This window comes from Polyodon spathula, chromosome 55, assembly GCF_017654505.1.
Source record: "Polyodon spathula isolate WHYD16114869_AA chromosome 55, ASM1765450v1, whole genome shotgun sequence".
NCBI classification, from domain to species: Eukaryota; Metazoa; Chordata; class Actinopteri; order Acipenseriformes; family Polyodontidae; genus Polyodon; species Polyodon spathula.
The window spans coordinates 105,390-117,583 of record NC_054588.1 but is presented as its reverse complement, the minus strand read 5'-3'; the positions used below and the strand labels follow the sequence as shown (position 1 = coordinate 117,583).

The following is a 12,194-nucleotide window of genomic DNA, read 5'->3' as shown; positions in this document are numbered from 1 at the left end:
AACCCCTCCCTCCCTCTCCTCTCTCAATACTCTAACCCCTCCCTCCCTCTCCCTCTCTCAGTACTCTAACCCCTCCCTCTGCCTCTCTCAGTACTCTTACCCCTCCATCTCAGTACTCTAACTCTTTCCTCTCAGTACTCAAACCCTTCTCTCTCCCTCTCAGTACTCTTACCCCTCCCTCTCCCTCTCTCAGTACTCTAACCCCTCCCTCTCCTCTCTCAGTACTCTAACCCCTCCCTCTCTCCTCTCTCAGTACTCTAACCCCTCCCTCTCCTCTCTCAGTACTCTAACCCCTCCCCCTCCTCTCTCAGTACTCTAACCCCTCCCTCTCCTCTCTCAGTACTCTAACCCCTCCCTCTCCTCTCCTCTCTCAGTACTCTAACCCCTCCCTCTCCTCTCAGTACTCTAACCCCTCCCTCTTCTCTCTCAATACTCTAACCCCTCCCTCTCCTCTCTCAGTACTCTAACCCCTCCCTCTCCTCTCAGTACTCTAACCCCTCCCTCTCCTCTCTCTCAGTACTCTAACCCCTCCCTCTCCTCTCAGTACTCTAACCCCTCCCTCTCCTCTCTCAGTACTCTAACCCCTCTCTCTCTCCTCTCCTCTAGATGATTTTCAAGCTCACTCAGCTAACATTGACTCAGTGGATCGTGGTTCTCAAGATTTCTCTGCCGGTCATCGGTCTGGACGAGTTGCTCAAATTTGTGGCTCGCAACTGCCTAGAACGTGAGTACCACTGGCCACGACCAGGGACCACTGGCCTCCTCAGGCATTACTTTATCTCTATATCTACCTCTATAGCTTTGAAAGGAGGTGTAACTGGCGTACACAAATGAATCACACAGTGTACACACAGGGTTCAAATGGGTAAAGAAAATAATTTATTTCAGGACGTTTCGGGAAAAAGCCCCTCGGCTGAGTAAAAAGAAAAACACAAAACACAATACATTAAACACGAAGCAATGAAAAGTATAGCAAACACAGTGTAGTAAACATGGTATTTCAAAATGATTTCAGCAAATTTCCCGATTTCAGACACATGTACGATTTACACATTTATATGAGCTGACTTCGTATCACTTGATTTTAAACTAATTTCCAGCAGATTCTCTAAACCATACTCCAGTAATCCTGCATTACACTCCGCACAGTGTGTCTGTGTAATCACTGATAGTCTGGAGTATTGACTAGACCCCAGTCATCTACCACTAAAACACGGGGCACCCCCACTCCACTCACCCCAAAATCAATAACTAGGTACCCCAATAATGGAGGTCCTTCCAGTACATGGTACTCCCATTCCTCCCTCCCTCCTTTTCTCCCGATAACTTTCTAACCTTCTCATTTTTCTATTTCAGCATAAACCTGTCCTTCCATTCTCCTTGCACCTGACTAAAAACAGGTATCCCATAACCCTCCACTCCTCTCTCCTTACTGCTGCACGCTTCCTCTTCCTGTTTGCTGTATGTCCACACGTCTGTCTGTCTGTCTGTCTGTCCCTCTTCCATCTAAGGGTTACTGGTTAAAGGTGCTGGTTAAAGTTTGTATTGCTTCTTATTTTTGCGATTACTCACACACACACACTCACACACACACACACACACACATATATATATATATATAGCCTTAAACAGGGCGAAACACGTCCACAGATACTGTGCTTTGATTTAAAACACTGACTGGAGAAGCTTTTTGGTGACTTTCATGCAATTTGATTGGCTCTTGTAATTCTGATATTTGCATAAATCTTGACCACCCACAGTTCTATAGTTACTGCTTTCTTTCACCTTAACTCAAAAGCTACTTGTTATATATACACACACACACACACACAACACATATATATATATATATATATATATATATATATATAGATATATATAGATATTATATACACTCTGTTACAACAGTTGTGCTTTAATCAGGGGCATTTTTAGGCATCTTAAACAACTTCTAAAAAGTCTCATGCATTTTACCATTTGTGACTGTGTGTGTGTATGTATATATACATACACACACACACACACACACACACACACACACATGTACACAGTACTGTGCAAAAGTTTTAGGCAGGTGTGAAAAAATGCTGTAAAGTAAGAATGCTTTCAAAAATAGACATGTTAATAGATTATATTAATCAATTAACTAAATGCAAAGTGAGTGAACAGAAGAAAAATCTACATCAAATCCATATTTGGTGTGACCACCCTTTGCCTTCAAAACAGCATCAATTCTTCTAGGTACACTTGCACACAGTTTTTGAAGGAACTTGGCAGGTAGGTTGGCCCAAACATCTTGGAGAACTAACCACAGTTCTTCTGTGGATTTAGGCAGCCTCAGTTGCTTCTCTCTCTTCATGTAATCCCAGACAGACTCGATGATGTTGAGATCAGGGCTCTGTGGGGGCCATACCATCACTTCCAGGACTCCTTGTTCTTCTTTACGCTGAAGATAGTTCTTAATGACTTTCGCTGTATGTTTGGGGTCGTTGTCATGCTGCAGAATAAATTTGAGGCCAATCAGATGCCTCCCTGATTGGAGGTATTGCATGATGGATAAGTATCTGCCTGTACTTCTCAGCATTGAGGAGACCATTAATTCTGACCAAATCCCCAACTCCATTTGCAGAAATGCAGCCCAAACTTGCAAGGAACCTCCACCATGCTTCACTGTTGCCTGCAGACACTCATTCGTGTACCGCTCTCCAGCCCTTCGGCGAACAAACTGCCTTCTGCTACAGCCAAATATTTCAGATTTTGACTCATCAGTCCAGAGCACCTGCTGCCATTTTTCTGCACCCCAGTTCCTGTGTTTTCATGCATAGTTGAGTTGCTTGGCCTTGTTTCCACGTCGGAGGTATGGCTTTTTGGCCGCAAGTCTTCCATGAAGGCCACTTCTGACCAGACTTCTCCGGACAGTAGATGGGTGTACCAGGGTCCCACTGTTTTCTGCCAATTCTGAGCTGATGGCATTGCTGGACATCTTCCGATTGCGAAGGGAAGTAACATTGATGTGTCTTTCATCTGCTGCAGTAAGTTTCCTTGGCCGACCACTGCGTCTACGATCCTCAACCTTGCCCGTTTCTTTGTGCTTCTTCAAAAGAGTTTGGACAGCCCTTGAAATTTCTGCCTGGGAGAGACCTTGCTGATGCAGTATAACTACCTTGTGTCTTGTTGCTGTGCTCAGTCTTGCCATGGTGTATGACTTTTGACAGTAAACTGTCTTCAGCAACCTCACCTTGTTAGCTGAGTTTGGCTGTTCCTCACCCAGTTTTATTCCTCCTACACAGCTGTTTCTGTTTCAGTTAATGATTGTGAAAATCCCTGACTTTGTGCAAGTGTACCTAGAAGAATTGATGCTGTTTTGAAGGCAAAGGGTGTCACATCAAATATGGATTTGATTTAGATTTTTCTTCTGTTCACTCACTTTGCATTTAGTTAATTGATAAATATAATCTATTAACATGTCTATTTTTGAAAGCATTCTTACTTTACAGTATTTTTTCACACCTGTCTAAAACTTTTGCACAGTACTGTGTGTGTGTGTGTATAGATATATATATATATATATATATATATATATATATATATATATATATAATATATATATCTATATATATATACACACACACACACACACACAAAATATTTCTTACCAGATGCCTCCTTATCCAGGGTGACTTACAGTTCATATAAAACATCACAATACAAAGTATCACATTATAGAATATCACATTACAGATAAGAGCAGTTATAAAATAAAATAAAATCAGTAGCAAATAAGGTCAAATTCAAATAAGAGCAAAATAAGGAATACAGTTAATAATTACATTTAAGAGCGAGTTTGACTAACAGCAATTAATGTATAGTAAAAATATTTGCTTATATGATCGAAGTCCAGTAAGAGCACGTAGTGGATGAGAACGATTTCAAACAAGAGCAATTACAAAAAACTATGTGAATACGGACACCTGTAAGAGTAAACAAGAACTTATAATTAAGAGCAGTAGTAGAATACAGTACAAGTACAAACTGATGCAAGTACTGGTACAATCGGGTGCTATCTAGTCCAGTATAGTGGAGAGATGTGAGGATTACAGATGCTGTCTGAACAGGCGTGTCTTGAGGAGGCTCTGGAAGGTGGTCAGGGACTGAGCGGTCCAGATATTCGTGGGTAAGTCGTTCCACCACTGAGGGGCAAGGGTGGAGAAACAGCGGGCTCAGGAAGAGCGGGAGCAGAGGGGGGTACCGCTAATCTGCCAGTGGTAGAGGAATGGAGGGGGCGAGAGGGGGTGCAGGGAGAAATGATAATCTGGAGATAGGAGGGAACAGAAAGGTTGAGACAGCGATAGGCGAGTATAAGAGTTTTCAATTGGATGCGAGTGGCACTAGGGAGACAGTGGAGGAAGTGGAGCAGCAGGGTAGCGTGGGAGAAACAAGGAAAGGAAAAGACAAAGCGAGCAACAGAGTTTGGATGAGCTGGAGCGGACAGATGCCAGAGACAGGGAGTCCGACCAGGAGGGAGTGGCAGTAGTCAAGGCGGGACAGTACCAGGGCCTGAAACAGGAGCTGTGTTGAGTAGTCGGTGAGGAAGGGGCGAATTCTGTGTATGTTGCTGAGAAAGAAGCAACAGGAGCGTCTCAGAGTTTTGATGTGCTGAGAGCAGGAGAGGGAGGGGTCAAGGGTGACACTGAGGTTTGGGGGATGAGGAGAGAGAGAGGGTTGTGGATTCAAGAGATAGAGAGATCAGGGGTGGGGGAGGAAGAGGGGGAGAAAGGGTCCGATTTGGAGAGGTTGAGTTTGAGATGATACGAGTGCATTCAGAATGAGATGGCCGAGAGACAGGTAGAGATATGGGAAGAAATGTTGGAGTCAGAGGGGGGAAAGGAGAGGAATATCTTGGCATCATCAGCATATAAATGATAGGAGGAAAAGGTAGAGAAGAGTTTCAAGGGAATGTTAGTCGAAGACTGAATGAGTGGAAGTAGGAGTGTTTGGCAGAGGTGAGTGTAGAAGAGGAAGAGAGAAGCGAGCAATAGAGATCCAAGGCAGCGGTGAGATTGGTTTTCTTCCATTTCTTTTCAGCAGAGTGCAGTTCAGTACGAGCCAAGTGGAGCACAAAGGAGAGCCGGGGAAGAGCGGGCATGTAGAGGGGCAAGGGGGCAAAGGGAGTCAAGCCAGGAGAAGAGAGTCAGGGATGAGGAAGTAGAACTGGCTACGGGAGAGGGTGGTGCCGAGAAGGAGGTGAAAACAGACATACAGGACGAGCGAGAGCATTAAATAACAAAAAGGAATGTGTTCAAACCTGGTCTGTAGTTAAAGCCTTCACATTCGATGCTTGGATAGAGGATTTTGCAGTCAGCCCACAATGGCTTGTCCTCGTGTGGACTACTACAGCTTAGACTACTGGCCCTTTGCAAATTTCTCTAATTCGAGTCAGTGCTGTGACCAGGATTGGGGTCAATTCCATTTTTCCATTCTAATTCCAGAAACATATTGTAAGAGATACCAGACACACCATGGATTAATTTATATTATTATAACAGAGATAGACAACTAACACAACATTATTACTGGAGGAAGACCATGAAACGCACCCTTAACATGATTAGAGGTACAACAGTCTCATTCATTATTATTATTATTATTATTATTATTATTAATACTACTAATAGTGCAGGTTGGTTTCTGAAGCAGAGCATGGATTTGCTCAATCAGACTGGCCCCGTCCTCAGCGTGTAACAGACAGCCAATTAGAATGTATACATATGCTGCACACACACATACTGTACACGCACAGTATACCCACGCACACACACACACAATTACTGTAAAATCAATGCAGGGATGAATTTATACACCACCTACTTGATATATCGTGGGTGTCGGGGTCTAATATAAATCCGCTATATATCGAGGGACGCAATATAGCAAGAGACCTATAGAAAAACAAACGGGCTAACAAATATATACTGTACAACCACTCCCTCGTTTTATCGGGTGAGTCAGGGTCCAGTATGAATCCTCTACGCAACCTGCTTTTTCTCCTTTTTCGTATAAAAGCAGCACACCGTTTTAATTCGGACAGCGGAGGGTAATTGCTTCTCATCAACTTCAGTCTCCAATTAATTTCATGAGTCTGCCTCTCCTTTCTCAAATGCACAAACCCGCTGCATTGAAAGAATCCATTCCCAACATAAGAGGCTTGTTGCTAGGGAGCCGACTGCCTTGTGGCTTTTGCTAGTGCACTGCTGCCACACGTGAACACCTCACTGGATGAAATAAAAACAGCTTCAGCAGAAGATATTTAACTTGCTTTGTGTTGTTGTGCAATGCGTGTGCATATGATTAAAACAGTACGATATTAATGCTTTGTTTTTAATTGTTCTGTATATTTGAGTTTGTGATGTGCAGTATGAAATGTGGAGCCAACTCCAGGACCACAATATATCCAAATCAGCAGTATAGCGAGGGGCGATATAACAAGGGCTGGGTTTATTTCCAATTTATTATTTTTACCAGGACTTACATCTCTCTCTCTCTCTCTCTCTAGAGAAAGATAAGAATTTAGTGATGAAGAAATTGCAATAAAAAAAATCTAAGAATTAGAGAAAGAAGAAAAGAAACAAAAAGAAAACTCAGAAACAAACAGCAAAATATGAAAAAATAAAGCCAAGAAGTGGAGAGAGCCGAGAGAAAGCAGCAGCTCGTCTGTGATTAATATGAATAATAAAAAGATGGAATTATGGAAGGATACTGGTGCTGATACTAGCAATAATAAATTTAAGTATATGAAATGTTATTATATTAAACAAATGAAGAGGGTGTATCAATAATAAATTATAAAATAAAAAATATATAACTGACGGTGTTGTGCTGTCATGCTTTGAGACACTGAGACACACACAGAAAGACACACGCCGAGACGCTCACAGAAAGACACACGCCGAGACGCTCGCACTGAGACACACACAGAAAGACACACGCAGAGACGCTCACACTGAGACACACACAGAAAGACACATGCCGAGACGCTCACAGAAAGACACACGCCGAGACGCTCGCACTGAGACACACACAGAAAGACACACGCAGAGACGGTCACACTGAGACACACACAGAAAGACACACGCCGAGACGCTCACACTGAGACACACACAGAGCAATGCTGACGGGACCACACTGTATAACACCGATATAAAACCCTGTACAGAACTGCAGCAGCTACCCAACACGGTGTCTATATAAAGAAGACAATGACAACACAGCCATTCTGTACAATGTGTATATTTATATAATAAATTCACACATTACAGCAGGTTTTTTTGTAGTAAATCCTGCAGTGAAATGCCTGAGTTTTAAAGGGTTAGGTCTGTTTTACAGATGTAACAAAGAACAGTGTTTATAAATACTCTTATTACAGTAACAGTGAAGTTAGACAGGGATGGGAATAAGATTCCTATTGCATATCAGTTTCACCCATTCCAGCTTGATTAGCCACAGTGTATAAAGGTAACAAGCGCTGGTGTGTCTTATTAAACTCACAGTGAAAACAGGAATTATTGAACTGCCTTAACTATGGATCAATATAGCACAGTATACTGCAGTGAGTGTCATTACACTGCAGTGACAGTATCATTAAGGCTATATTTTTTTCACGGTTATCACTGACTTCCCATTGCCGTGTAATGTGTAGTTCCCTGTGAAAATTCCCATTTCTCAAAATATTTTTTTATCACTTAAATAAATACAGCCAGCGGTTGCTTTACTGACACACTCCCTGTTACACTGCATAGAGCTGTGCGATTTCTTTACAAAGCCTTCAATGAAAAAGACAGCAGCTGCTGCATTAGAGATGGGAAATACTTCTGCTAAAGATCACTCTGTCCAGAACAAGGAGGGGGCAGGTCACCTGGCTGTTGTTATTTTTTACTTATTTATGTTTCTGTTTTGTTTTGTTTGATAACACTCTGTAACAATTTTTTTTTTTTTTTTTTTTGTTCCTGGCTAGTAAGTGTTATTTCCTAACTGCTTATGCCTCAAAAGTATAGAAAATGGCTATTATTCCCCACAAACTTTGCTTTTGTGACCAGGACAGTGATATTTCAAAATATCACTATTTCCAATGGGAAAACGGTCAAATGTGTGTCTTTTCGTTCACATAAAGTCAGAAAAAAACAACATATGAATCCAAATTAACATGTATTTATACTAAAGTAATACAAAAATGACTACAAAAGATTTAGAAGTGAGTAGTTTTTCGAGATTTACGATTATACTGTATTTACACTAAAAAACTACTCGCTTCTAAATCTTTTGTAGTCATTTTTGTATTACTTTAGTATAAATACATGTTAATTTGGATTCATATGTTGTTTTTTTTCTGACTTTATGTGAACGAAAAGACATACATTTGCCCGTTTTCCCATTGGAAATAGTGATATTTTGAAATTTCACTGTCCTGGTCACAAAAGCAAAGTTTGTGGGGAATAATAGCCATTTTCTATACTTTTGAGGCATAAGCAATTAGGAAATAACACTTACTACCCAGGAACAAAAATTGTGTTACACGGTGTAATTCATTGATGGTGAAAAGAGAATGTCTTTATAAAATGTGGATATTTCAATGTTTAGGAACAGTTGTGTAATAAGTGGAGAAAATAATCAAATTTGAAAGAGAAGCTATTTTTTTCTGCTTTAATACATATCATGTTTAAATCGTGAAATATCTTGAAATACGTAATTTTAGACTGTAAAGCCATATTTTACCGTGAAAAAAATTCAGCCCCAATTATGGTATAGTATAGCTCTTTTGCAATGCATTTCAGCCAGTATATAAACTATTGCTTAGTCCCCAACTTTAATCTCAGGAACTTGTAATCATTCGTCAGATTCAGTACATCTCTCTATGGCATGGCAGCTGGGGCTGTGATTGGTTCACTGCTCCTTGAGATCCCGGATGTCAGAGATGTGGGTATGGTCGAGAATGTCTCTGATCTGCTCGAGGGAATCGGCCTGTCGAACCTGTTCCAATCGCATCTGAGAGATGAGAGGGAGAGAGATGAGAGGATAGAGTAAGAGACAGGGAGAGGGAGAGATGGATGAGACACACACACACACAGTTTCTCTGTCCCAGTCTCCCCAATCTGAGCCTCCTCAGCCCCTCCCAGTCTTTTCCAGTTTCCCCCAGCCCCTCCCAGTCTTTTCCAGTTTCCCCCAGGGCCTCCCAATCTCTTCCAGTCTCCCCCAGCCCCTCCCAGTCTCTTCCACTCTCCCCCAGTCTCACCTGCAGTATCTGGGACAGCCTGACAAAGTCTCTCTGCACCCCCTCACTGGTATCGAGCTCCGCCTGCAGACACTGACACTTATTTCTCTCCTCAGAGAAGAGCTTCTGAAGAGCAGCCTGGGAGACAGAGGGGGAGGGGGGGAATATACAGTCAGTTTACTGCTGTACAGTATAAACAGTGTTCCACATTTACAGATTATTCCCAATTTTACCAAAACATTATCTAACGTTGATTTTTACTGATTTATACCCGATTTTTAGTCTACTATTAAATATTTTCCTGGTATTATTTTCTATGAAATACACATTTGGAGTACCACAGGGATCAGTATTAGGTCCTCTGCTATTCTTAATCTACATTAATGATTTAGATTCTGGTATAGTAAGCAAACTTGTTAAATTTGCAGATGACATAATAATAGGAGGAGAGGCAAACACTGCTGCAGCAGCAAAGGTCATTTAAAATGATCTAGACAAGATTCAGAACTGGGCAGACACATGGCAAATGACATTTAATAGAGAAAAGTGTAAGGTACTGCACGCAGGAAATAAAAATGTACATTATAAATATCATATGGGAGATATTGAAATTGGAGAAGGAATCTATGAAAAAGACCTAGGAGTTTTTGTTGACTCAGAAATGTCTTCATCTAGACACTGTGGGGAAGCTATAAAAAAAGCTAACAAGATGCTCGGCTACATTGTGAAAAGTGTTGAATTTAAATCAAGGGAAGTAATGTTAAAACTGTACAATGCACTAGTAAGACCTCATCTTGAATATTGTGTTCAGTTCTGGTCACCTCGCTGCAAAAGATATCGCTACTCTAGAAAGAGTGCAAAGAAGAGCGACCAGAATTATTCCGGGCTTAAAAGGCATGTCATATGCAGACAGGCTAAAAGAATTGAATCTGTTCAGTCCTGAACAAAGAAGACTACGTGGCGACCTGATTCAAGCATTCAAAATTCTAAAAGGTATTGACAATGTCGACCCAAGGGACTTTTTCGACCTGAAAAAAGAAACAAGGACCAGGGGTCACAAATGGAGATTAGACAAAGGGGCATTCAGAAAAGAAAATAGGAGGCACTTTTTTACACAGAGAATCGTGAGGGTCTGGAACCAACTCCCCAGTAATGTTGTTGAAGCTGACACCCTGGGATCCTTCAAGAAGCTGCTTGATGAGATTCTGGGATCAAAAAGCTACTAACAACCAAGATGGGCCGAATGGCCTCCTCTCGTTTGTAAACTTTCTTATGTTCTTATATTTTGATTAAAATGCTGTTTTATTTTGACTCGAAATTGTAATAAATCATTCCTACACTGTATCCTAGGATACAGCGGACGTTTAGACGTCAGAGGATCAAATAACGTTCAAACGTGGTTCTCTGCTCACTTCACAAATGCATTATCACCTGATTACGTTGGCCAATCAAAGTCTGATATAAAAATAGCAGAAGTGGTTTAGATGATGCAGAGGGTGCACAGCGCTGCAAATACTGCTGCATTGAGATACATGTTCACACTGACAATAAAAGAACACCCTGAAAAATAAGAGACACTTAAACTAAAACAAGAAAGTGAACTGAGACAAGCAATCCATTTATCCTGCTTTTACACGCTCTTTAATAAAAAGAGTGCAGAATGACTGTGTTAATGTGTTTGTCAGAGCGCTGACAGCCACTGTTTATTACAGAGAAGTATGTTGACGACTTCATACGTCAGTACTGTCCATCAGCTGAAACACTGCCTAACGCCGACAATCTTGATAATAAATATTTGACAGTAAACTTATGGAACGCACTGAAGGAAAGTGTGTCTTTTGACGCGTGTCCCGGTGGTTTGCACCGTCCAGTTCTGTCAATGGACCAACTGGATGTAAAAGTACTGCATGTAAATATAAATCAAACAAAGCGCATAATAATAATAATAATAATAATAATAATAATAATAATAATAATAATAATAATAATAATGTATAAGCAACATTTTTCATCATGTGATTGATGTGCACCGTGGCCTAGCTAGTAATCGTAACATGGACCTCAATTTTTTTGAAAACTCATGCTTTAACTTTTGGAAAATGGCTCGCATACCTGTCCACACAGCAGTGTTTCCCAAAACAAGAACACCTCCAGAAATGCAAAATAACGTCAAATATGTAAGACATGCTGCTAGTTAACGTTTGCTCCACAAACAGAAATAAACATTAACATCACAGGCTATTTATAAATTTCATTTTCAAAGGATGTATTTGTTGCTAATATATATTACTGTGATATTCACATTCCCTTATCTACCCCCCAAACACAACACGACACAACCATTACGACAGTAAAAAGAGACACATATATTGTATAAGTTAGTGATCAGCAGATGTGTCAACCACACCAGGAGCACAGCGTATAGTTTTTACTAACTCTACTGTGCAGAATAAATGATTTTTTTTCTATGGGTAAATATCGGTACTTTCTTCCTATGTATTTCGGGACGCGGGACATTTGCAAGGAAATGGGACTGTCCTGACCATATAGGGACTGCTGGGCATGCATGCATGTTAAATTATTTATTTTTTGCTAGGCTAATATATCTGATCTACAGCGATATTCACATTCTCTTATCAAGCGTCATACTGTCAAAGACATCCAATCTACTAATTTATATAAGCTATATTTACAAATTTCATTTAAAATTATTTATTGTTTGTTAATATATCCAATCTACTTGTTTCCTGGGTTCGATAGACTTATTTCACATCCTAATCTCGTGGACATTAGAACCTCCCCTTTAAATTCTACAGCTTGATCAACTTATTTCCTAGGACACTGGTGTTGTTCAAACTGTAAACAACTTAACTTCCGTTTCTGCCTCTCCCTTTGATACAGTATCTGAAGAAAAGCTGTGCTGGCACCT

The 12,194-nt window shown here is 40.8% G+C and overlaps 2 protein-coding genes across 3 annotated transcripts in view; one reads left to right on the top strand and one right to left on the bottom strand.

Moving 5' to 3' along the window:
- Positions 1-6,866, top strand: part of LOC121307343 (sarcoplasmic/endoplasmic reticulum calcium ATPase 1-like) — a 44,780-nt gene extending 37,914 nt beyond the window's left edge. The window contains exons 21-23 of one of the 2 annotated variants that reach the window (XM_041239520.1): positions 607-724; positions 1,357-1,400; positions 6,554-6,866. In XM_041239520.1, the coding sequence (XP_041095454.1) occupies positions 607-724; positions 1,357-1,361 (123 nt within the window). In that variant the 3' untranslated portion in view covers positions 1,362-1,400; positions 6,554-6,866. The remainder of the gene's footprint in view (positions 1-606; positions 725-1,356; positions 1,401-6,553) is intronic. The other variant, XM_041239519.1, reaches the window with a different exon arrangement.
- Positions 6,867-8,563: 1,697 nt separating this feature from the next.
- rabep2 (rabaptin, RAB GTPase binding effector protein 2) overlaps positions 8,564-12,194 on the bottom strand; it is a 55,302-nt gene continuing 51,671 nt past the window's right edge. The window contains exons 13-14 of the mRNA XM_041239498.1: positions 9,287-9,403; positions 8,564-9,039 (exon numbers count right to left, since the gene is read on the bottom strand). Of these exons, the coding sequence (XP_041095432.1) occupies positions 8,938-9,039; positions 9,287-9,403 (219 nt within the window). The 3' untranslated portion in view covers positions 8,564-8,937. The remainder of the gene's footprint in view (positions 9,040-9,286; positions 9,404-12,194) is intronic.